The sequence below is a fragment of the Pseudonaja textilis genome, chromosome 10, assembly GCF_049901715.1.
Source record: "Pseudonaja textilis isolate UNSWEBS1 chromosome 10, rPseTex1.2, whole genome shotgun sequence".
NCBI lineage: Eukaryota > Metazoa > Chordata > Lepidosauria > Squamata > Elapidae > Pseudonaja > Pseudonaja textilis.
In genome coordinates, this window is record NC_141999.1 from 4738352 (window position 1) to 4764667 (window position 26316).

General features: G+C 42.5%; 1 protein-coding gene across 2 annotated transcripts in view; it reads right to left on the minus strand.

Moving 5' to 3' along the window:
* Positions 1-1409: 1409 nt before the first annotated feature.
* KCNQ4 (potassium voltage-gated channel subfamily Q member 4) overlaps positions 1410-26316 on the minus strand; it is a 121808-nt gene continuing 96901 nt past the window's right edge. Inside the window, exons 8-14 of one of the 2 annotated variants that reach the window (XM_087939557.1) lie at positions 26120-26208; positions 19338-19493; positions 9285-9502; positions 8786-8888; positions 7565-7696; positions 6852-6987; positions 1410-4566 (exon numbers count right to left, since the gene is read on the minus strand). In XM_087939557.1, the coding sequence (XP_087795683.1) occupies positions 4348-4566; positions 6852-6987; positions 7565-7696; positions 8786-8888; positions 9285-9502; positions 19338-19493; positions 26120-26208 (1053 nt within the window). In that variant the 3' untranslated portion in view covers positions 1410-4347. Of the gene's footprint in view, positions 4567-6054; positions 6168-6851; positions 6988-7564; positions 7697-8785; positions 8889-9284; positions 9503-19337; positions 19494-26119; positions 26209-26316 lie in introns of those variants that run through there. The other variant, XM_087939558.1, reaches the window with a different exon arrangement.

The window sequence follows — 26316 nt, forward strand, 5'->3', positions numbered from 1 at the left end:
AAATCCAGGAATCTCAAATTAGGATGCCTGGGGTCACTTATTAGGGAAGAAGAGAACAAGACATGACAAAGTACCAAACCTATTTTTGCAAAGTGTCTGTCTGTCTCTCTGTCTCTGTCTCTGTCTCTGTCTCTCTCTCTCTCTCTCTCTCTCTGTCTCTCTGTATTCCTTTTCTCTTTGATCCATGTGTTTAAAAACAGTTTAGAAAAGCAATGGCTCCACTTAGAGGCAATGAAAAGGAATAACCAGAAGCTTTTTCGTTGTTTTTATTTAGTTTTGCTAAACTGAAGGGAGCCTTTTACTGGCAGGATTCACATAGCAGCTAAGAGAGTGGGCAGGAGAGGTGGTCTTGATAAGAAGGGAAACCCAAGTGGAAAACAAATTAGTTATGCCTGTGATAGACCGGCGGTTTTCAAACTTAGCAATTTTCAGATCTTTAGATTTTACCTCCCAGGATTCCTCAGCCAGTATGTGAGAAGTCTGCTATCTGTGAATTTTGACCAGGGTGGGAAGATGCTCTACACAGAAGACCATCCCTGGTTAAAGACTTTTAGTTACTAACTAACACCTTAAATTGTACTGGTAAACAATGTAGCACCCACTTCCAATATTGGTAGCCATGCTAAAGTGATTCTCATCCACATAATATGCCATCCCTTCCCCAACCTTTTTTGTTTTGTTTTGGCACCAGCTGAAGTTTCAAAATAGTCTTCAGGGCAGCCCCATGTAGAAATCTTTGCAATACTGCAATAATGTCAAGAAGGAATGAGGGTGTGAGTTACTCTTGCTAAAACCTCCCATTCCATATATTAAGTCATACTCTGACTCATTTGTCCAGTATAAATATAAACCAAATACTGTATTATGTCCAGTTTGGTTCTTTGCCAATCAACCCTCTATTTATGTTTGAATATATTGACTGCTGTACAGTTTGATCTTCTCTTAAGATCATTGGGAATGGGAGGGGGGAAGACGAGGAGAGGAGGAGGAGGAGGAGGAGGAGGAGGAGGAGGAGGAGGAGGAGGAGGAGGAGGAGGAGGAGGAGGAGGAGGAAGGAAGGAAGGAAGGAAGGAAGGAAGGAAGGAAGGAAGGAAGGAAGGAAGGAAGGAAGGAAGGAAGGAAGGAAGGAAGAAAGAAAGAAAGAAATAAAGAAAGAAAGAAAAGAAGAAAGAAGAAAGAAAGAAAGAAAGAAAGAAAGAAAAGCTTTGTGTTCTGCCACCCAATCTTATTGTCTTTCCTTCTCAGACCACTTTCTCAGCCTTGTAAAGCAAGTCAGAGGACACCTGTTCTTCTCCAGCCCTTCACCTCACTCTAGAAGTTATGAGCCATCCTTTCCCAGATATTCATTTCTCCCAACAAAGGCCCCATGGAATCTCCCATGAGCAAAGAAGTAATGAGACACACAGGCAGTCATCTACTGAAAATTTTAATGAAACAAATAAGTTAATAAGTTAATAAAGTGAGGTAACTATGCATTGTCTCAGAAACAAAATTTATTAGGAAAACTACCCCGAGGCCCACCTTATTGTCTTTGGCTGGTCAAAGCCATCCCTTGCTCCCTTCCTCCCCCTCTTGCCCTTCACCATGCAGCCCCTCCCCTATTTCTGGAGATGACCATCCTGGATGAAGACTTGGGTGTGTTCTCCAAGGAGGGTGTGTTCAGTGCATCGAGAGGAGAAGAGTCATAGTTTGATGGGGGGAGAAGCTGTGAACAGCTCTCGCCATTTCTTCAAAACACATGCATGGACATGCAAAGTGAAGATGCAGTTGGGCAGGTGGGAGACTTTGGACATGCAGCCTAAAGGAGGTGTGAAATGAAAGCTGGACGTGTTCTATGGGACAACTCAACCACAATGGTATTGGTGGAGCTAGCTCTGAGAGGACGGGAAATTCTTCCAGATTTAATTCTGTTCCCTCCCAGTAAGTTAGCCTTCTCCCACCAGATGCCCTCCAGATGTGTTCTATCACCATTCCCATAATGCCCAGCCAGCTGCCATGCGAGCTATAGCTCAATACAATTGGAAAGCCAGTATCTATGCAGCAATCATAAAGGTGAGAATGACGAATGAAGACATTCAATAGAAAAACAGGACTTCTGTTGGTTCTCTTGTTTAAAGTCAACAAGACAACCCACAAGGAGCAGATTTTGATAGCTAAGCAGAGAGCCAAGCAAAAGGACTGGAAGGAAGGGGCTGTTTGGACTTAGAACTTGTTCTGGGATGGGTCTGTGGTTCAAAACAAAAATTCAGTGAATGACCATTGGGAAGAAAACCATAACTACAATCTGTACCAGGAGCAAGAGTAGAAACTCAACAAAGAAGTCACAGATAATCCTGGCTGATGATCTATTCATACATTACATAGTATTCAATGTAAACCTAAGAGTTTTCTGTTTTGCTGGGCTCCTAAACGCTGAATGTGCCAAGGAGGTCTGCTTGTGTTATTGATCTTTGCTAAGGAAAACACACTCAAGACCAAAAGTCCACCATGAAAGCTACAGAAGTTAAAATTCATGCAGATGGGCAAAGGAGGAAGGTGAGATCTGAAGGGCATCATCAGAGTGGCAGGCAGAATAATGGAATAATTGGAGCAATGGTGCTTCTTATCCTAAACCAGTGTTCCTCAACCTAAGCCACTTTAAGATGTTTGGAGTTCAACTCCCAGAATTCCCCAGATGAATTCTGGGAGTTGAAGTCCGGATCTTAAAGTTTGAGGAACATTGTCCTAGAAAGGCTGCAAGGGGAGATGTCTCCAGAAAAACCCTGGATGGAAATCATAATTTAAAGATTTTCTATCAGTAATAGAAAGGATGTGTTCACAGCTGGTGGGAAATCTGAATCTAAAGCAATGATTCCCTCCAACCTGTGGAGCCCAGATATGTTAGATTTCAAAAGCCCAAGTAGTCATATTAGAATAACCATCCAACCCAACTGGAGGACCTCAGCTTGGGGAGGGATACTCAAAAACTACACCAGAGTGCTGATAATTCTACAAGTGTATAGTACCTGAACCAAGCGCTTAATTCATTGCTGTTGAATGAATGGGAAACTCACTCACTCACACACACACATACACACACAAATACATACACACAGTGCCCTGGGAGAGAGCAGTACTCAACTCTCCCTCCAGAGACGGCAAGCTGATGAAATTCCCCCTGAGAACACCAGGACCCATTCTACTCTTAGCTACCTGAATTGGGTTTCCTTCAAGGGTGCACATGGAGAGCACCAAAGGACTCCAAATCCCTGCTTACTTCCTAGGCAGAGAAGGCACCTTAACCACTGCTAGAAATTGGTTTCAGGTTGCATATTCAAGATAGTTGCATATAGCGGTGCTCATCTCCCCCTAAACATGTTTCCATTATGTGGCAAGTTCAACTGTGTGCTCGTGAACCAAGGGGGAGGGGGGCATAAAGTGATGCCTGCTACCTAGTGGAACGGGGAGCTAAAAGAGAAGTAGAAAGGTGCTTCAAGGCTGCCAAGAGTAGGGTTAGGCATTGCCAGTCATTAATTGCTTCTAAATGCAGACAAGAAACCACGTTCAGTCAAGCTGCAATGTCCCTTGTCGAGCTCGGCTGAAGAAAAGAGTAACCTAGCTTTTGCATAGCTGAAAAAAAAAAGCATCGCCAACCTGGTTGCCCAGTAAAGTCAAAGTTTAGAGTCGGTGGCTGCCCCTCCATGGCTGTCACCATTTGCATGGTTTTCCTTGATGGGTTGGCCATCACAATGAGATCATAAGAGTCCAAAGTGGCCATTTCATCTTGACTGCTGTTTGTCAAAAGCGAATTGAATTCCTCGGTAGCCTGGAGGCACCTGAAAACACTGGAGTTAACTGGGAACCATGGCGGATGTCTACAGGAGGCTGAGAGATTAAAGACAGATCCCTCTGCCCATTACTTCAGGCTAACAAGGCTTGCCTCCCAACAGAGAAAGCTGCTGACTGAGTTTTACATTCCATCACGATCACTGTAGGAAGCCCAGAAACACTGGTGAAGTTACGACTGACTGACATCTGTCATGGGTGCTGGGACCACCCTGCTGTGTCAGAGACCTAACTATTTGTCTACATTTGCTGTAAATGCTCTGGTGCTAGTGGCTTTGCCCCCAATTGGAAGACTTCAAGTAAAGTTGAGGTGATCGTTCTGGTGCAAAGGCAGACGAATCGGATGAGGAAACACCAACAGGGTGAGGCTGGAGAAGATTTCGGCTCAGTCGAGCACGGTCCATAAGAGTAGACAGGAATTGTCTCTCAAGTCCTCCTTCAAAGGAAAGACTCCCTCCCAGCCTCTCCTCCCCTTGTGTAGCTGGTGTGTGGCTTTTATACAGCTAGTCTGGAGTGGCCATGTTAGTCAATATTGGTGCTAGCCGATTGGGAGATGTTCAAGGTCTGAGCAGAGACAGAGATGTCTTCATGGTCCACAGGACTATGATAGTCAGAGGTGATGTCCGGTTCCCCAGTGCGAACTGGTATAGCGGTCAAGCTAATGGAGTTGATGGAACCCTTCCGTAGGCACTGGGAGTAAACACCAAGCAACAAGTCCAGCTTGTGCTCAATAGACTCAACCTGGAGAGAGAGAGGAAGGGAGAGGGAGAGAGGGAGAGGGAAGGAAGGAGGGAGGGAGGGGGAGAGACAGAGAGGGAGGGAGGGAGAAAGGCAGGGAGGGAGGGAGGGAGGGGGCAGAGTGGGAGAGGGAGAGGATGAGAAATATCTGAGCTGTAAAATATGGATCAAAGTTATGAGGCTGGACATTTATTCTTCAGAATCAGCAGCTATAAAATGAAGGTAATTCAGGTGTATAAACTAAAGGGACTGAGGGATGCCCAAGAATTTGACAAGGTAATGGTGAAAATGGGCAAAGCTTCAGCATTCATATAGGTGGGTCTGAGATTTTTCTAGATTTGGGGCAGAAAGTCCTTAATTTTGTTTTTAACTCTGCAAATCCCATTCTTTCATTTTTGTTACAGGCCAAGTGCCTTATTCCAGGAAAAATACCCAGTTTAGCAAAAGCATCATCAAAATTGGGCTGTAACATTTATATGGCAAAGTTGGGGCCAGAATTTTGGGCACTTGTTAAGCAAGTCACCATTTGACCAGATTCAATTGTATGTCCATTTTTAACAATGGTTGCAAAGTGAGTCACTCTGGTCATTAAGCAGTCCATGTGGTCATTAAGAAAACATAGCATATTCAATGGGCTGCAAGAAAACAGCAAAAAAAGTTGCAAATCACACGCTTGGCAGAATCAAAAGTCATGTGAATGCAGGGGGCAGCACACCATTTTATGATGATCAGAATTGCTTTCCAGGCCATTAAGCATCTTTTCTGAGGCCTTAAAATGGTCATTAAGTGAATATTACCTCTATCCCTATGTTGACCAAGACTACTCAGTGTAGCCATACAATATTAATCTATTCTCAGGTGCAATTTCACATAATGAGTATCCTGTTTAAAGTCCTTTCTGATTTGGGACTGGTTATCCATGGGATTCTGTTCTCCAAATAAAATTTGCTTACAGGTATTTGTGGTTGAATGTTCCCAACCCATAGGAGTTGAAAGGCATTTCTATCGAATTCCTAAACTGCTGCAGATTCAGAAGATCATGATGTAAAGAACAGCAAGCTTCCCTGTTGCACATGAGAAGAACCAACCTCCTCCCCAGGTCATAAGAAGGTTGTTGCAAATCTTAAGGGCTCTGCCTAACTTAATAAACAGGAATGTTGGTCCTGAATAGAACAAATTCAGATGTTGTCATGTTCGTAATTCTTTCCTGTTTCTTTCACTACATCTTGCTAAATAAAACTCTGTAAGAATCATATTTGGAAAAGTGTCACTTTTTAAAGCATCTACCAAAGAGTCCCATTGTGCTAAGATGGGACGGAGGGATCTTTATTCAGCAGGAAAAAAAAGTCATTTCCTTTCACTATCAGAAATCAGCCAACCTTTTGGCATATGAGGCAATGCACAGGCATCAGAAGTTGGGAAAAATTTCCTGGGAGAAATGATGGGAATAACCTCTCTGCTGTGTTCAAATAACATGCCTAACCAGGTTATTACAGCAGCTGCCTGTGCATAGCATGTTAAGCTTGGTTACTTTACAACTTGAATAGGATTTTGGGCTTTTCAGGTATGGTGTAAACTCAGGTTCAGCTGGTGTATGGATCAATCTGTTGGGCAAAACCATAAAATGAATTAATTCAGCCATCAGGTTGAGCATATTAGATTAATTCAGCCTCTTTGTTCCTAAGAAGAGGATGACCAGGATCAATTGTTGGCTTGTGAACCAAGATGATCTAAGAAGCCTCCAGTGGAAGCTACAATAATGTCACATATGACATGAAATCATGATGCGCACAATGCAAATTACCCCATTCATACCATCTGCATGAAAATGTCATTATGCCGTCGATGTCGCTTGAGATTACCTCCACAGATGCTCATAATGCTTTAAGGGCTTGAACTAGAATTGGGGGAGTCCAAGTTCAAGTCCATCCTTCACTATGGAATCTCCCTGGAGAATAAATCACCCAATTTCAGCTCAGCTCATTTTAAAGGGAAAAATGAAGAAATGCATGTTAGGAATACCACCAAGAGATCGTAGACAAAAGGAGAGGAGGGAAATCTAATTATCAGAGAGATGAAATAGAAGATTACAAGCAGTGGCCGATCATAACATGTATAAGAGGGGTGTCAAACCTGCATGATGTATCGTGACCTTTTTCCCCTTCACTAAACTGGGTGTGGGTATGGCAAGTGTTTGATGCATCGGGCCTGCGGGCTGTGAATTTGACACCCCTGATGTATAAAGAGCCCACCTTCCTCTACCCATTTTCCTCCAGGCCCAGCCTTACCTGCTTTTCCACCTTTAGCACTCGGCCCATCATACTGAGTTCATCCACCAGGTCGACCTCCAATGGTGCTTTTTCCCCTTTCTCCCGTGTCTTCTTATCCATGGCGACACCTCCCCGGCCCACAATCTGATCCACACTGAAAACAGTGAAGAAGAGAGAGGTGTTGGGGAGATGACATCAGGTGAAACAAAATGAGGCTATCTGGGTCACTTGGGGAACTAGATCAAGGCAAGGTCCACCTCAGAGGATTCCACCTGAAAGGGTTTTTTTCTGTCTAAAAATTAGAGGCTTCCTGTCACTTTCTAATTATAATATACTCTGGAGCTGTATATCCCCAACATCTCTGCATAAGAATAATTGCAACAGTCCTCTCAAAACCTAAGTCTTTAATAGTAGAAGGTTGGAAAAGATCAACTGCTTTTGTTTTCGTGCCCAAGTGGTTGTGCAGATGCTGATCATCTTTTTACATTTTGTCACTGGGACTCTTCCATCCTCTCGCAGTATCTTGTCTGCAGCTGCATCTTAAACCTACAAAAGAAACTCAGGTCTACTAGGACTCTAAGTCCAGCTCAATTAACACTGGCCAAAATGTAGTTGTTTCTGATCTTGCTATCCAGTGGTAGTCTTGCCACCATCACCATCACTAGTTCTGGCTTCTCAAGTTGCTGGGAAAATAACCCTGAGCACCACCGAGCCCCAGTCTTTCTCCTCACCGTGTCTGGAGACTTTTGATTCTGCCAAGCATGTCCAGGTGGCCAGCTGAGTATTGCTCAATCACATCCTTAACATCATATGGTCTCAGGGTCTCCTTGAATTTTCTTTTGGCTACCAGGAATTTAAGAATTCTGCAAGAAAACATGCTCTTTTTTTTAAAAAAAAAAGAAAGTTAACATGCGAGGCACCAAAACCTGGAGGAGAGATCCAGATAACCTTTTACTGGTCTGGGTAACCTTGCTTGACCTTCCCCCATTTAGTAACTGCTTTTCAGAACTGCTGGTGGGGAGGAAAGTCCTTTAACCACAGATGCCAAAAATACAACCTGAAAGCAGGAGACGCTGTGGCCCAATCCTCTTCAATTCCAGTGCCCCCAGATTTCATCACCCATAATCCTGATCTTATAGAACAAACAGACTTTTATATTTAGGGGTTTCAGGTCAACCACTTCAACTGAAGTTGAACAAAGACCACAGCAAACCCTAAAATGTTAACTAAATGACTAAGTTATAATCACCCAACTGCTCTGCTCTCCATTTTAAAAGCCCACAAGGCAAAAATTGCTTCAGTATCAAAGAGTATAGAATTGCTGGGCCTAACAAAGGATTTCCTACTTGAACAAAATCAAGCACAATTTTTAAGATCTGTTCCGGGGCTGGCCTGAATATAGTGGCAGCAACAGTCAGGACTGAAACAGGTAATCCCACTCCAGCTACTGTATAGCCTAAGTCTTCAGTCATGGGTGGAGCATTCTTCCAATGGAGCCTGATAGACTACCAAAAATGTCTTAAAGAACAGACGGACACACTTCAACCCACCTCATGGATCAACCAACTTCAAGGAGCAAAAGAGAGACCATCATATCTTCCAATTGTGAATTTCACTGTCAACCTCTTTTTTTTTTTTACTGCTAATGTACAACTGGGATCTCTCCCTTGGTTTCCAAGGATTTCTCCAGGGCACTCTGCCTGCAAAGTATATATTCAGCCATCCCCTTCTTCTTTTAAAGCCAACTCTAATCGGCTTTAATTTCAATTTCTTTAATCTCAATTTCTCTTGAGAGCAACATCTAGGCGACAAAATGTTTTTTCCAGTTCGTTGTGCAATCCCAAATGCCAAGACTTTGATTTGAGAGGACCAAATCAACAAAGCAAAGGAAGAAGTCCTTGTGGACCCAAATCTGGAGCTCTTAGCTTTGATTCCAGCTTGACAGCACTCACCTGACTGCTCGGATCAAGGTCTTTACAGTAGGCATGATGTCTTCAAAAGTCAAGTCACATTGATGGGTCTTTTCCTCACTACTTTCCTCTGTAGGACCATCAGCTGTGGATGGAAACGTGACTTGGTGGGAGGACTAGCCTCTAGGTCAGGATTTCCCAACTGTAGTTATTTCAAGATACGTGGACTTCAACTCCCAGATTTCTTCAGCCACGATATTGGCTTTGAAATTCTGAGACTTGAATTCCACACATCTTAAAGTTGCTGAGGTTGGGATGCACTGTCCTAGGGGAAATGTGTGCAATATAAAAATAAGAAATAAAATATACCAAATAGCAAAACTACCACATGTTTCGAACTCTTCAGAAACACGAGCAGCAATGGAATAAACACAAATAATCCTTAGCAAGCTTGGTTGATTTCCCCTTAAGATCAACTACTATGAATTAAAACCATATGAAAATTTCCCAACCACCAGCTTTGGCTGCTTCCAAAATTTACCATCCACTGGTGTCCGGGGCTTCAGCCTCAATGAGGCCCGGAACTTTGTCCTGTCATTGAAGCTCCAGCTCTTTTGTACCTTGCTGGGGCTGATGCCTTCGTTGACGTTCTCCGTGCTAGGGGAGCGATGGAGCGGAGGCACCAGATGCTGTTTCCCCCGGCTGCCTTGCTTCTGAGAACTGCTGACTCGGATGCGGTCTTTGAGTCCCATTTTATTGCTGGAAAGGGTTTAGAGTGGAGGTTAAGTGGGGAACATGTGACTTGGGGAGGATGCAAAGCCGCAGCTGAAGGGGGCCCTAGACTCAAATCTGCTGCACTCCTCTGCTTACCCTTTGAATAGGTTACAATTTTGACTGTGGGCTTTCCTGTGATCAGGGCAGGCTCTCATTGGCCCTGAAATCCTATATAATTCAGATAGTCCTCAACTTACCAGTGTAACTGAGCCCAGCATTCAATTATAAGCCATGCTGGTTGTTAAAAGGGTCACCACATGACCGTGGCTGATTTTATGACTTTCTGAGGCAGTAGTTAAGTGAATCATGACTGTTATTAGATGAGCACCGTAGTCACTAATAGTAATAGCAATAGCACTTAGACTTATATACCATTTCCTAGTGCTTTACAGCCCTCTCCAAGCCGTTTACAGAGTCAGAATCTTGCCCTGAACAATCTGGATCCTCATTTTACCAACCTTGGAAGGATGGAAGGCTGAGTCAACTCTGAGTCAATCAGAATCCAACTTCTGGAATGAGCAGTGGGTTAGCCTGCAGTACTGCATTCTAACAACTAAGTGATCTATTGTTTACAATGGGTATTTTTTTTGCTGAAAACTGGAAGTAAATGCCGGTTTCCAGCAAAACACATGACAAATCACAGTCATATCTCTGTGGGAACCTGCAAATGGCCATAAATAAGTATGCCAAGTGTCCAAAATGCAACCACATGACTGCATGGGGTAAGGCCTTATTGGGACTTTAAATCTAGGCTATAAGTAGCTCCATGGGGGTCTGTCATAACTTTGAATGGTCGCAATTTGAGGATATTATGGAAAAACCCCTACAAATGGATGAGAATCAGAGGAAAGTTTGGTCGCCAAATAGAAAGTCATAAAATCAGGCACTTGGAATAAAATAGCTAAGCATTTTAGCAAGTCATCATTCAAACTTGAAATAATACTTTAGTCAATAAGAGCTTCTATCCTACAATATATATATATTTTCTGCATACATAGCAATACTTTAGTACGTGGATCAGCTGCCACCTTACACTTGCTTCTGTTTTGCGGTGCAGTGACAGTCTGCCATGAACTACTCCAGGGAGGGTGGACAGGAGAGGAAATGCTTGGGGGAAAGCGAAAGTAGCCTCCATATTACCTGAGATGCTGCTTCAAAGTCAACTGGCTGGGAAAGGAAAGCTGCTATATACCAATCTAGACTTGAAGTGACTGTTCTGAAAACATCTTGCCTGAACCTGATTGGTCATGGTGTGGGGTGGTCAGCAATGGGAGGGAAAAATTTAACTTAGGGATTTGGGCACATGATTCTCAGTTCTGACTATGACTTCTATTAAAACTATACTTTTCTCAACAAAGAAAATTAAGGATTGTTTCTACTTAGGTATTTCAGTGGTGCCAGGTCTGAGAGTGTGTCAACCTGATCCTCTTGGTTTTGTTTTTTTCTGGAGATGTGCCCAATGATTCCACTTCCGAATGAGGTGCCAAGGATTGTTAACTGACATGTATCTTTCCCACTACCACCAACTAGTCTTTGCGGGTAGAAAACAAGCATATAAGGAAGTTAAGTCTTTCCCTGTAGCACTAGTTTTCTGCAAAAGATTAAATAAAAGGTCTCAATAAAAGATTAAAAAAAGGATTTTTAAAAAAGTCTCAATGCAAATCCACACCAATGCAAATCCACCCCGTTCAGTGGTGGGATTCAAAAATTTTTTACTACCGGTTCTGTGGGCATGGCTTGGTGAGTGTTGCAGGGGAAGGATACTGCAGAATCTCCACTCAGAAGTGGTATTTGCCGATTTTCCAAACTACTCAAAATTTCCACTACCGGTTCTCCAGAACTGGTCAGAACCTGCTGAATACCCACCTCTGACCTCATTGTAGAATTTATGACTTTGGTGCAGTGCGTTCATTATCCATTTGTAGGGTCTACAGGTTGGACCACAAGTCAAGCAGCTGATTTCAGTTAGAGAAAGGATAGAGGAAAAGGGCCCAAACTAGCTCATGCCACAACCCCATTCATAGTCCGGAGCCCTTTCCAAAATACTTACAATAAAGATTGAAAGGAAACAAGCAAACAAACCAAACGTGAAACGTTAGAACAATTAAAAGATGAAGAGACTGAAAGACACAACAAGACCAGGGATGCCTGCAGAGGAGATGTTTGGAAGCTCAGCAAGCTCAACACGAGATAAGCTGGCTGAGAGTTTTATTTAAGATAATGTTTGGCCAATAAACCAAGAACATCTTCCTTGATTGCAAGGGAAAGCCTACAGCCCAAGCAAATGTGGCTGTGGAAGGAAGAAGCCATTGTTCCCAGATAATACTTCTTCCTTCCTAACAAGATATTTGACCCAACATAAGAGAATAGAGTGTCGCTCAGGGTTGAACTGTGGAGTCCTTGGTGCTCTCTGAGCTTGGTTGTTTTCTGGCAGACATTTCATTACCTGACGAGGCAACATCAATGCTAGCTTTCTTTTGCTAGAAGAGACTGGGGTTCGCTCTCTATTTATATACAAGTGACTTGCTCTGTCAGAGTTGGTGGGAGTTGTTCTTGGTGGTTCCTCCTAGTTATGATCTTATTTAGTTGGGTAATGAAACGTCTGTAAGAAAACAACCAATCTCAGAGAGCACCAAGGATCCTATGCTTGTCCCAATTTGCCTATTTATTCAAAGTACCCAGGAGGATTCAGATGGAGATGGATCTGTGGGGAACAAGAGCTAAAAAAACCCAAGATGGCCACTACAACCATGTGATTGAAGCCTTGGGTCCTTTTTACATGCACATCACTTGCAACTGTTAAATAAATACATGTTTTGCTTCACACAAGCGCAAGGGGAATTGTGGGGGTTGGTGGTGGTGAAAAATGTCACGATCACAGCCACATCAGCACAAATAAAGTCCTGCCCCATTTTGAAACATGTTGCATGTGCAATGAATGTTTAAAAAAAAACAGGAGGGGCTTCAATCACACTATTACAGACATATCTTTCCAAAGGAATCTAACCATAGTTAACCCTAATCAAAACTAACATATGTTTCAGTGGCTAACTTTAAAGTTGACTAACGTTCATTAACTCAACTGAGGTAGTTTGCACTCTCAAGAATGATCAAAACCTTTTCTCTAGCAGAACGTTCAGCTTCATGAATTTGTTCAACTAACCAAACTGCTTGGGTTCATACCACAACCCTAAGTCCTAGGAAAAATTAACCAAGTTAAACCTAACCAATTGTGGCATGTTTAGTAGCCACAGCCAAATAGCATGAAACAGGATATCTTTTACAGTAATAGCACTTAAACTTATATACCACTTCACAATGCTTTCCAGACCTCTCTAACCAGTTTACAGAGTTTGCAGATTGGCCCCAACAATCTGGGTCCTCATTTTACTGACCTTGGCAGGATGGAAGGCTGGGTCAATCTTGAGCCAGTGAGACTCGAACTGCCTAACTGCCAAAATGCTGGCAGCTGGCAGTCAGCAGAATTAGCCAGAATTAGCCCTTGCCATCTCAGACAGTGTCTTTTTGAGCAAGGGCTCCAGAACTGAATTGTAAAACACAAGAAAACACCAAATTGCTTCTCCTTTTCAAGGATGGCCTCTGAGTTCTGCTCAATAGGAGCACTAGAACCAAAAACAGAAGTCCACAGATCCAAATGGTATTTGACCTAACAGACCCAGCAATGGTTTGGCCAATAATTTGACATCAATGGACAGAGCTTCTTTTTCTTCCCACCCAAGCAGAAAAAGGTACTTCTGACCGCACTGTTAAATTTCTTTGCTAACCATTCCCCACATGCCTAAGCTAAATATAAATAACAGTCCCTCGCTCACAACCATTGTCTCTATCCCGCTCAGCTTCAAGCATGCATTGCATAACACTTTGGGCTCGTGTCTTGATCAAGGGCATCCACCAGGTGTGATCATAAAGGTGGCCACAATAGTAAAATCAAAGTTCTGGGTGGATCATTGAACCTAGAAAACAGGCAAACCTTCATGTCACTGTCATTAACCACTACCCTGTGGACATTTCTCTTTCTCTTCTTCTTGAGTTGGACAATTCTGCTTCCAGCTGGAAAATGGAAGGTTACAAAAACAAAAACTGCTGGCTATCATCTCTGTCTTTCTGCTTGTTTTTGCTTACCATCATTCCTTTTGGCAGAGAAGAAAGGCATAGCTTTAAAACGTTGATTGGTCACCAAATGGGAAGAGTCAAAAATCTACAATAGTGAGTTGGAGAAAGGGGATGACACCGTAGAATAGTGTCTTTGTGTGTATGTGTCAGGAGTGGGGAAATTCCAGCATCTGAGAAGGAGGAAGGATAGGATTTTACCATCTGTAAAAAAAAAAAAAAAAAAACACCTGCTCCCTATAGTTCCAGGGAACCGGCAAAATCAGAAGCCCCTGATTTTGTGGACATGGAAAGTTGTGCAATGTCAACTTAGCCCCAATGTAGAATTGCCTGTGATCCACAGGAGATGAAACAATTCTTACCGGATTAAAGAGGCATCCAAAGAAATAGGAAAGGTTGCCTCACCCATGCCTAGCATCAAGAAATCACTGCATTGTGGACTTCAAGACCATCTATAGCCCAAAGTATGAAGAAATGCCTCCAGATTTATAGGCAATGCAAAGTCCAGGAAATTAATTCCTCTTTTCAGCAAGGGTCGGAGATTGGTGGAATAAAAGCAAGATAAAATTGGCATGCAGAAATGCCAGTTGCCGAACTTGGTTCAGAGACACAGTTTGGTGTAGCAGTGAAGCATCAACTTAGAAATCAGGAGATAGATCAGGAGTTCTGCTCCCACTTTAGGCACAAAAGTACTTGGGTGACCTCGAGTCAGTCCCACTCTCTCAACCCTAAGAAAGGATGAAAGGCAACCATCTTGCCAAGAAAATTCCAGGGACTTCTCCAGGCAGCTGCCAGGAGTCAATCTTGGCTCAAAAGTACCACCCACACTACAAACAAACCTTGGTTAGCTATCTTAGAGCCATTCATGGACCTAATTCTCACTGCGCAGCTGGCTAAGTAAGGAATCACAAGTGGCCATTTTCTCCAGAAGGCTTGTCCAACAAAAATATCCTGTTTTCAATTGGCTTTTAAACTGCAGGTATGACTTGAACTTAGGGAAATAGATGATATTTCATATGTCCCATCTCGTTCCCAAGTAACAAACACCTAAGCAACATTTTCTGACCAATCCTCCAACAAGCACCAGGTTTTTATTAGATATCTTTCATGCATTGTTCCCTCAATAGAGATTTGGAGGATTGCAACTTTGGGAAAAATGCCTTAGTATTTCAGAAAGAGAAAATGACAAGAACTGCACTGCTACATTTGCTTTACACAGGCGACTCTATATCAGTTCAGAAGCCCATGGATTGATTCTTGGGAATTATTTTCCTCACTCCCAATAAATATTTTTGTCTTGCTGTAGCAACTTTCATCATTCCAGAAGATACATTCCTGCATTCTAAAGCTACCTAGAGCTGCCACATGTCTGGCTTGTCTTTGCTACATGAACATCTGAGATCTCCACCTGAAGCAAGCTGTGAAGGAATAAGGCAGCTGCAACAGCACTGGTCTCTGGTCACTGCCATGGCCCAACAGATCCCAAAAAGAGGAGTGAATACTTTTTTAATGAATCACAGGTAGATAATTGGTCATCTAACTTGCAAAGATGTCTTTGCACAATGACTGGAGGCATTGTGAAAGGGTCACTCTGGAGGCACCATCAGTATAAGTAGAACACTGATCATTGACCTGCTAATTTCTCACCATCTTGCAAGAATGCACCATTGAGATCATCCACATTTCCCATGGAGGAAAACTGGTAGCTCTTTTTGGCCTATCTTACTGGGCAGCATGGTCATCGGTGTTGGTTTTCTTGAGGAACTTCAAAGCAACTCTGCATTCTCAGGTGAGTTGCCTTTTTCCAGGAAGGACAGAGGACCCTGGTTTTTCCACCTTAGATCGGAGATTATTCCAACAGCCAGTTTTCAATCTCCAGAATTCCCCATTCCTTTAGTCTTTCCCCCATGCAGCTCAATTAAGAAAACTGGAATAACTTCAGGGCCAGCCCTAGGGCAAAATTCCCAACAAGGTCAGATTCCTTCTTCAGCTGAACATAGTTTGGATGGGACTTCTTCCATGACAATCACCAAGTTTTAATGTCATGGATAGAAGAAAAGGGGCATGAAATTGTACACAATCAAGATTCTTTCAATACCTTCTACTGTATGGTTCAATCTGACAAGCCAATGGACTAAGTCTTTCCAGAACTGCTAGGTTATCCAGCCAAGGTGTTCATGGATTGCATCCATATCTTAAATCGAAATCTTCCCATTTGTAAGAAGTTGAATCACTCTGGGATCAATCAATCAATCATTTAGAAGAATCACTCTGCTAATGGAATCACTACATCTGGAAGGATGAGGGAGGTGTTCCTGTCTTCATGCATTCATGTTTCCAAGTGACTACCACTGGCCCTAAGAGTTATTCCAGACCCAGAATATAATCAGGCAGCTACAAGAAGGTAAATCTCCAGCGCAGCTTTAAACTTTTGTTTGAAAGTACAACCTGAGGAAACCAATCTTTCTGATTTAAGATTTGGGGGTATGAAAAATCAGAGAGAAACACAAAAACTCCCAAAATAAACTGAAGCAAGGTTGAGGTACAAAGTGTCATGATGGTGGCCCACTAGATTACTATCTTGGCCTGAAATGATTAATTGCATTCCATGTTAGACTGAATATTCCCTTTTCCATTAGGTTCACTCTCCAAGACTTAAGGAACATAGAAACTTTTTAGAATCATCTCATAGTTGGTTGCTTTGGGAACCTGGACAAATTCTCCTGCCCTACATTTTAAAAATCCTAAGAAATCCATACCATGTTGAAGTGTTTTGATTTCTTTTGATTAATCCAGATATTCTCTTAGGGTCGTCAGAAGTCAGAATAATGTGGCTTGGATGGTTGGGGCAAGGATGAAGAAGAGAAAAGAAGCAGGAGGTTTTAGAAGAAAGGAAGACTTCAGAAAGTATTAAGCAGCAACAGGGGTCCCTGGGTTCTCCCATCCCAATGTGGCCCATGTTGAATCCAAGTGCATTTGTTTTAACTCTTGCTCAAAAGCTGCACTGAAGACATACCATTATTATTTTTTTCAGGAGAGCAAACATATCTCCCACCCTGGAAGGGCATCATAACAAATGGGAAGGAAGGACATCCCCATGCACTTCTCCATTGCACATGATTTCTGCAGCATGCCCTCTCTGATATTAAAAAGGGAAGGGTTTGAATCAATGGGACAACCATAATGCAAATAGAATATGAATATCAAGACAAGTCCCCAAACATCTCCTGGACAGCAGATCCAAAGCCTCGGTACCTCTGTTTCCAGCCGGTGGGAATCCGAAAGAAATTCCTTTTACTACTAAAGATCTGGCTAGAGAGAGGAGAAGGAAAACAAAAACAAAAAAAACAAGAACAAAAAGAAGAGGGGCGGGGAGAGAAGACAAGAAGGAAAAAAGAAAGGAAGAGAGGGGAAAAGGTTAGTAAGGGGAAGGGCAGAGGGGAAAGCCATGCTGAGGCCAACAGGACATGATGAATGTTGTGAGAGCACCATCCACAGAACACCTCACTCAGGATATCCCCAAATTCACTATAATTTCCAATCCTATCATTGATATGGACTTGGCCTCCATGAAACAAGCCAGTGTCACCAGAGCTTGCTGGAGGAAGGCTTGGTTTAAAAAATGATCAGTGTAGTTCAGATCTGGAAATGGGCATATTGGCCAAGAAGGTCAGATGTCACATTACTCATGTTCTTCTTGTCTATTGATAGCTATTTCCAATACCTCCATTAAAGGGTCCTCCTCTTGACTGTGAGTAAAACCAAAAAAGAATAGTTTGCTGTTCTCACTGTCAATCCCAATTGCTTTCTTTATGGCTTACAACCAGGCCTTAGCTCAGAGACCTTGCTGCTTTTAATATGAGTTTAACAGGTCTCCTGCACAGGGAGTGGGCAAATAAGATGTCTCTCTGTTGCTTCACCATTCTCTAGGCCTGTCATCTTTTCTTTATGCTTCTTTTGAACATAACTTCATTGCTCTTCTTGAAGAGTGCTCAGTAGTCTTAGGACCACAGTGGATAGGTGCTCGGAGAACTATGCTAGGGAGCAACAGAGAAGCACCTCTCATTTCTACTTTCTTATATGACTTCCACACCACCACTGATGGGGAGGTGCTATTCAGGTTGATATAAGTTTCTGAATAAGGTATAAAAGATGACTCTACTTTGAAAGCCTGTTGCCCAAATCAAAATAGACCTGGAAGACTCTTCCCATGGAGAGAAGAGTCACCTTAAAGTGTTCATCTGACTGCACCAACAGAATGCTTGGTGAAATATATCAGCTTGTGCCCATAACAAAGCTTGTTGAGGACATTATAGGGAAAATATTGTTTTAACACTGGAACGGCCAAAGATGATTTAACGCTAATGTCCCGGGCTAGGGACATGATGAAGATATGTGGACATATCTATGGAGATTCTCAATCATCCAGTTCATGATTGTTCCAAAGATCCTTTTTGTAAAGGCAACTGGAGGTGATTTTTTTCAGTTCAATTCCAAAATCATGATATTGCATTAATTATATTGTTTCTTGCAAATTGGGCAAATCTATAAACCAAAATAAAATAAATACTGTTTGAATCTTATGGGGGCTTAAGACAACCTTTAACCCTTAAAAACCCTGTTCCTTCAAGAGAAAAAACAGTCTCATGGAGACTTTTTTCCTACTTGGAGAAATGAAGAGAGAAAACACTACCCTCCCTCACATCCCTGATTGAGATGTTTGGTCTTTCCACTTCTGGTGACACCACAACGTGATCAGAAATACCACTTGAGGACTTAAGGAATTACTGTAAAAAGTAGGCCCTGGTTTCCTGCAAAATTGACCTCCCTTATCTCTAAGCACTGATGCAGCAAACAATTCCCTTGGTTCCCCTGTGTTATTTCCATTTTCAACGCTGCTTTCCCTTTCACTCTCCCCAACACACCACGTTATTCCCCCTACCTCAGCAGGAGATGCAGACCACCACCAGCACCTCTTGTAGGAAAACCTACCGTCCTGCTGCCTCCCTCTCTCTGAGGAGGGAATAAAAGCAGACACCACCATTTTAAAGGGAAGGGTTACCTTAGGCGCAAACACTTGGGTGGCGGAGCATCTTCTTCTATCCAGCTTCCGGAAATGATTAGGGAATGGAGAAGTGATGAGAAGATGGACAGAGAAATAGGAATCAAGGGAGACAGAAAGGAGGAGAGAGAGAAAAGATGATGAAATGAGGTGGACTGCAAAGGAGACTTGGAAGGTGGAAACCGTCCAGACCCAGCCATACTGACCCTCTTTCTGGAAAGAAACTGGTGCTGAAAACGTTTTGCCACAAGTCCTGCTAGAAAATGAGATTCTGGGTTAGCCATGATGTTATGTGTGTTGGGTTAATCTTTTTGGCGGCACCACCTAAATTTCTCCCTTGAAAAGGCAACCGTGAAAATGATCCAGGGGTGGGGTGTAACGCTGGCCTCCAGCCAGAAAAGGGAGATAAAGAATCGTGCATGGTTGTGCCTTTCTTTCAAGGGCCAAGGAGGAACCCAAAGGAAGCCAACTCAACTCGTACCACACGTAGAAACAAACAAAGGAGTAAAACCAGGAGGGAGCAGCAGCACAAGACAGAGTCCACACACCAGAGAGAAAGAGAGAGAGAGAAGGGCATGAGACACACCAGGGGCACGAAAACGTGCAAGGAGGTGGCATCAACCCTACCTTTCTCCTGTGCAAAAAGTAGGAGTGGAGGCTTTCAGGCCAGAGGTGAAGGAGTGATACGACAGTGGAGCTCCATCAGGAAATTTCCTCACCTCAGAGATCCTAAGCCCTCCGTTGCGAGCTCGGTGCAAGTTTTCAAACATAGGGACCAGTTCTCTAGGGTTGGGTTCAAATAAAAACATGGAGAAATTAAAAGCTTTCAAATTGAGAGAAAGGGGAGGAAACAAGCAAGCAAGCAAAAAAAAAGTAGAATGTCAAGGAAGGTTTTGAAAATAGAAGAGGATTCAGAGAGAGAGAGAGAGAGAGAGAAAGGCAAGAAGAAGAAGCAATGAAAAACCTAGCAGAAATTTAACAAAATTAAAACAAACACATTTGTGGACCACTGCCCATAAATTCTTTATAGAGACACTTGTTTTTCTCCATAGGAGAAAGGAATAGCTATCACCTAATTGTTCTGTTTTTGATTGACTTATCTGATAGACTAAATTGATTGGTATTGCTTATAGAATTAGGGTGCATGCCTGAAGGGTTACGCTGGCCTTTGTTCACATATGTTTAATCTAACTCCAAATCTAATTTAGAAATTAATCCATTTTTTAGTTTGTGGAATATATGGAACTATAAATCAGCCAGATGGCTTATATTCATAAAATACACTAAGCCATGAAAGTGAATGATCAAACTGTCTAAGCTTATCAAATGAAACCAAATTTGTAAGTGTGTTGTGGGAACACTAATTTATGAGCACAAGTTTCTATTTTGGGAAGGCAAGTAAACAAGTTGTCATGAATTATCATAATTTTGTTCTGAGTGTAATCCAAGCTGCAAACTAGATCTGTAGAACATTTCAGATCCTCAGATCTGTAGAATATTTCATTCGGAACTATCTAAAGCAACAGTACCAATCAATGAATCTTACCATTAATTGAGATATTCGGTCTTCAATGCTAAACAATGCCCCATTTCATACTGTTGGGCTGTTCATCATTGATAGTGTTCAGTAATAAACATTATTGAATTCAGGATGGGTATGAAACTTATTCCATATATGTCTCCCAAGGGCAGGCAAGCATACAATAAATATACATGGCAACTGAAATTAGTCCAAAAATTTGCAAAAGGAAAAACAAGACAAAAGGGATGAAAAGCTAGTGCTGGCCAGACTTCCATATTGGACTTTGGTTGGAAAATAACAGCAATTTGATATGGAATTAATCACATAGAAGAACTATCAATTCTTCCTCATTGGATGTCTTCAAGTCACAGATGGAATGCTGGACTGTTCTACCAACTCTAGGTTGTGGGCTCCTTTGTACTCTCCAAACTTGGTTGCTTTCTTGCAGATGTTTGATTACCCAATTAGTTAACATCATCGGTTCTAGAAGGGAGTGGTGTTTGTCCTCTCTTTATATACAAGTGGCTTGCCCTGTCAGTGTTGGTGGGAATATTCTTGGTGGTTCCTCAATTAGGCTGTTGTTTCTTGTTTGACTATTTGTTTGAGTTGGTATTTTCTTGAGTGGGATATTGTTTACTTCTCCATTGTTGATCTAGTGTTAATCTTGGTGTTAATATCTGCTGATCTATGTGTTGATGGCTGTCAAGGATTTTTTTTCTTTTATTTCCTTTTTAGCTTTTTTATTGTCTTTTTTGAGTGGCATGTAGATGTTTATCTCAATGTGCCTGTTGATGTTAATCTGTCTAAGTGCCAGGTTTCCAGAAATTCTCTGGCATTTTGGTTTCAGAAGTTCAGTTTACCAGTTGAAATTATGGTGAAGTCTGCTCATGTGTTGTGCAATTAAGAAGTATTCATCATGTCTTCTGACTGCTAGTTGGTGTTTCTGGATGCATTCTATTAGTCTTCTGCCTATTTGTCCTATATATCAGAGCGCACCAAGGACCCTGCAGTTCAGTCTTGAGCTGCAGACATTCTCTTCTGTTGATACAAATCTAGATTCACTATACTCAATAGCAACAAGAGGGTTAATAAGTTCTCCTCCATCTGACTCTAGGGCCAAGCAGAATCTGAATTTAGGAGTCAGAGTCAAAGAGTACTGGATAGCCAATATGCCTTGAATATAAGGGTATAGCCAAAACTGATCTAAGAATCCAAATGGTGGATAATGGTCTTTGCTTATAAAATATGTGCTCTTGATGCTAAGTTGCTAGTGTTGACATTCACATCATTACTGTTAAGCTCTAAAATTATCTGCATCAATGGGCCAAATATAAGTTAATCTGAAGCAAATGCTAGGAGGGTCTTCCTCTTTCACAATGATGTTTCTCTACATAGGATGCAAAGAACCTCCAACTCATAAGACCTCCCATTTGGACCAGTGAAACTGGGGTGGAGACCATAGCTCATCATTAAAACATCACTACTCCAGATCAGTGGTTTGTCCATGAAGGAAGAAAATAGGTCTTCGTACCATGGCCAGATGCTCTCTGGACTATCCTATATGGGGGTAGAGAGAGAGAAAGAGAAAGATGGGGTGCAATTTCATAGCCAAACCACTGAATAGGGGAAGATGGGAATTCTTCTCCCTGATGTTTGGCAAATGTTAATCTTTGGAATATTCCATTCGGGCAATACTAACCATCATAAAGGGAACAGGTTTTGCATAATTTATTCTTTCTCCTTAGTGCAGAAACTGTAGCCTTCCAGAATTTTTTTTTTTAAGTTTTCTAATGAATTTGGTCAAACCCACCAAAATTTGCATTCAGCACTGAATGAGTGCAATTCAAAAGGCTTCAGGGTGCAGCTTCCAAGCCTCTGTCATGTACATTCAAGACAAAAGTCCTTGAGGCAAAGATGTTTGGCATTGTATTTTTTTCAAAAAAATCTTCATCCCTAAAACATGTAAGATATTTTGAAACGGGAAAAAGTGAAACGACAGCACAGGCTTCCTGAATCCTGATTCTTCTTTTCAATCATCTTTTCACATACGGGATAGCCAATGATAATAAATCTACTGATAATAAATCTCCTCTCCCCTTATTACACTAGTTAATGAAATTTGTGATTCACCAAGCCACACACTGTAGTGTGGAAGTAAATCAAGGGTATCATCTTCTTGGTCTCCTTGTTTATTCAAAAGGTCCATGAGAAGGTCTGTATGCCAAAAGTACCCAATCGTGAGGTATAGAAACTTGTCGTTTTTGGTCCTTGTTACTACATTTCTTCTCACTTACTTTTCCCCCTTCCATCTTCCTTCCTATCTCTTCCTCCTGGTCTTGGAGGAGGGTCTAATGTCAAGATGTCTATCATGATGGCATGATTCAAGTTCCAACCCTTTTTACATGCAGATGCCATTTTGACATTTTTATTTCTCCCCAGGTGGACAATCATACCCTCCAAATACAGGTTTCCCCTTATTATATAAGGGACACAACTATGAGTTTAAGTAATTGTGCGTTCCAGTTCTAGTAGGAATGAACTGGTGAAGTGAGGTTGAAGTCCCACCTTTGGGGAAGGACATGAGTTGGTGTTCTTTTGGTGAGATCAGCCCCTTGCACATAGTGTTCTACAAGTCAATTAGTGCTATCTTATCTTGGAGGCAAGATTGAAAGCATCTTGACAACATTTTGATGAGGTCCCACTCGCCATCTTCAGGCTGGTGCTTTCAGCTTCGTGCTTGTACGAGCAAAGTGTGATCGGAGCTGCCATCTCCCTATATATACTGGTGAGGAGTTTGGCTGTGTTGTCATTTCTTGATTGGTTGATGGAGTTGATGTTTGCAGATTGGCTGGCTTTTTCATAAGAACATGTGTGGCTGAGGTATTGGGTGTGTGTCTATCAGCCTCCTGTGTTGTAACGACCTGGGTAATGGGCTGTGTGATGACCTTCTGAGTTCTATTGTTGTGACATCCTGGGTCTTGTGCTGTAATCTTCTGGGTCGTTGATTGTGTTGCAACATCCTGAGGTTTTGTGGTGTAACCTCCTGAGTTCTGTGATGTGATATCCTGAGTGGGTGGCTGTGATGTGATGTTCCAGGTTTTGGGTTGGCTCCTAATTTGAGGCCTGGATAGCGTTCATGGTGTGTGTCTGCTTGCTTGGTTTGGAGGTCAGGGTGTGTGGCAGCTGGTGATGCAACTGTGGTCTGGTTTCTGGATGGTGGTTGTCTTTCATCTATGGGATGGGTTTGGTTTTGAGTCTGGTGAGGGAGAATGGTGGTGGTGTCATGTGTTGTTTTAGGTCCGGTGTTGGTTTTCATGGCTGGGATTCATTTGTTGATAAGGGCTAGTTTCCAGATGTCTGGTAGGCGGGAGGCATCATCCCGTTTATTCATGTTATGGGAGTGTTTCTCTATTTTGATGGCTTCCCTTATTATTCTCTTGTTGAAGTGTTCAGTATTGGAGATTAATTTGGTTCCCTCAAAATTAATTTCATGTCCTTTGGCTTTAAGGTGCTGGAAAAGGGAGGAAGTATTTTCTTCTTTTCTGACTGCGTTCTTGTGTTCTGCGATGCGTGCATTTATTCTCCTGTTGGTTTGTCCAATGTATGTGGCTGGGCAATTGTTGCATGGTATTTCATAAACTCCTTGGTTTTCTAGCTGGATCTTGTCTTTGGGGTTTCTTAGGATGTTGGCTATTTTTTGGTCAATGCTGAAGGCTGTCCTGATATTGTGTTTATGGAGAATTTTGCTGATTTTCTCTGTGGTGCCGTTGATGTAGAGGAGGAGGGCGATACCATTGTCCTGTTCTGTGTCTCGGTTTCTGGGGGGTGTCTCCCTTAGGATTAGGTTGGTAGTTGTGTTTCTTTGGAATCCGTTGGAAATTAATATGTTAGTGAGGGTGTGTAATTCTGTTCTCAGGTGGTCTTTGTCAGCTAGGCGTTTGGTTCTGGAGATGAGGGTCTTGGCTACAGAGTTGATCTGTACAGGGTGGTGATGGGATTGTGCGTTTAAGTAGCGGTTGGTGTGTGTTTTCTTCCGGTGGATGGTGTGTCCTAGGGAGCCATTGGTTTTTTTGTAAATTAGGATGTCCAGGAAGGGAAGTTAGTTGTTGGCTTCTGTTTCTATGGTGAATTGAATTTTGGGGTGTAGGCTGTTGAGGTGTGTGAGGAAGTTGTCCAGTTTTCTTTCCCCTGTGGCCAAATTACAAAAGTGTCATCCAGTATATAAAGGGAGGCAGCAGCTCCGATCACGCTTTGCTCGCACAAGTACAAAGCCGAAAGCACCAGCCTGAAGATGGTGAGTGGGACCTCATCGGAACGTTCCCAAGATGCTCTCAATCTTACATGGGAAAAGACCCGAACATGCCAAGACCTGCATACCTGTATGCGTGAAAATCTACGAATATATTTCCATTATGATACTGCATCTGTCACTTTACAGATGTTAGCACTCCCCACCGATGCCTCTTGATGCTTCTCAATGAAATTCCCGAGTATGCCCACTCCGCCCCTCCGCTACTTGCTTTTGGATGTACAATCCACAACTTTTCCCCTCAAATAATCAGTTTTAATCGTTGTTTTGTGCTGCTTCTGCCTGTTTGGTCTTTAGTTTTGCTTTGATTTTTGTAGACAGTCACTTGATTCCACAGAATTTGTCTCCTTTGTATTTCCGTCTTGTTCTATGTTGCAGACAACTGAAAACCGGCTTGTATACTAAACATTAGAAAAGTGGGAGATGCATTTAGACACAGAGATCCTTGTGGGCTGCCACAGGCTGTTTGAGACTAAGAAAACGCAGTCAACATAAGTCTTGAAAGAGGACAGCTTTTTAATTGAACAAATTATGCTTAATAATAACAGTCTACCCTGTATGTATATGCATGTGACCCCATTCATGTCTACATGTATGCAAAGGTCCAGAATCATGCTCCCGTTAATAGCCCAACTCCTAGCCTCATACCTCTCCATTAGTCTCCATTGCAGCTTCCACCACCTAAGAGATCCTGGAGCCCAGTTTGAGTGGAGGAAACATCACATGTTATGAAAGATGTGAATGGAATTATGATGCCTTATGGAAAGGGCATGGAATCTGAACATTCAAAGCCCAGCAAACATGTTCAAAGGAAGCGAACTATGAAGCATCAGCCTCACTGATTTTAGCCCTTTCACCATGGCCAGTTCCTGTCCTGCAATTATCCATAATTAATTTACCACCTTCTCCTGATGGATGGGATTTAAACACCGGATTGGATAAGAACTCATTTATCAGAGGAACTCCATGTAAGGGAATGGCCACTTGCACGGGAGTGCAAGGCCAGATGAAAGGCACTTCTCTAGCTGGCAAGCAGGAAACAACATCTCCCCACCATCAAAAGGTAGTTCAAAAGAAGGTCAATGGGATCAAAAAAGCTGAAGGACACATGCATCCAATCCCCATGATTCTGTAACCTAATCTTGCTTTCCTTTCCAAAAATTTAATTAATTAGACTCTGGGAAAATCTAGCATTTTGGATTGTGGGCAGCTGCTAAGGCTGGCTGACACTCACCTTGAACCATCACAAGAATATCAGGCACCAGATATCCACCATCTACCACAGTAGGCCTCCAAGGCCACCATACAATCCCCATTAATTTCTCTGCCCTGTTCTCCCATAAAGTGACTCACATATTTCTCTGGAAATGTGGCAGAGGCAAAAAGAGGCATATTTAGCCCTACCAATTACTTGCACAAGTGTGGTTCTCTCTGATCTGTTTTCCCTACTCCGGTCCATCTCATTGCAATTCCATTAACTTGCTCTTTCCATTTCCCTGGTCATGATTTCCAAGGAACACCTGCCCCCTACCCTCTAACTGCCATCCCTCCAAACCCCCAATGTAACTTCACACATACCTAAAAGATGGAAGCATGCTGTCATAGTAACACCAGGTAGCAGTCAGGTAGGATCGGTTGATGTCTGTGGAGTAGAGGCGCCAAGCAGCCTAAATCAAGGAGGAAGGACAGGGGAAGAGACAGAAGTCAGAGCTAGACCAACTGAAGGGGGCTTCCTCTCCACCCAGCCTTAACAAAGCAGGTGTCGTGGATGGTGG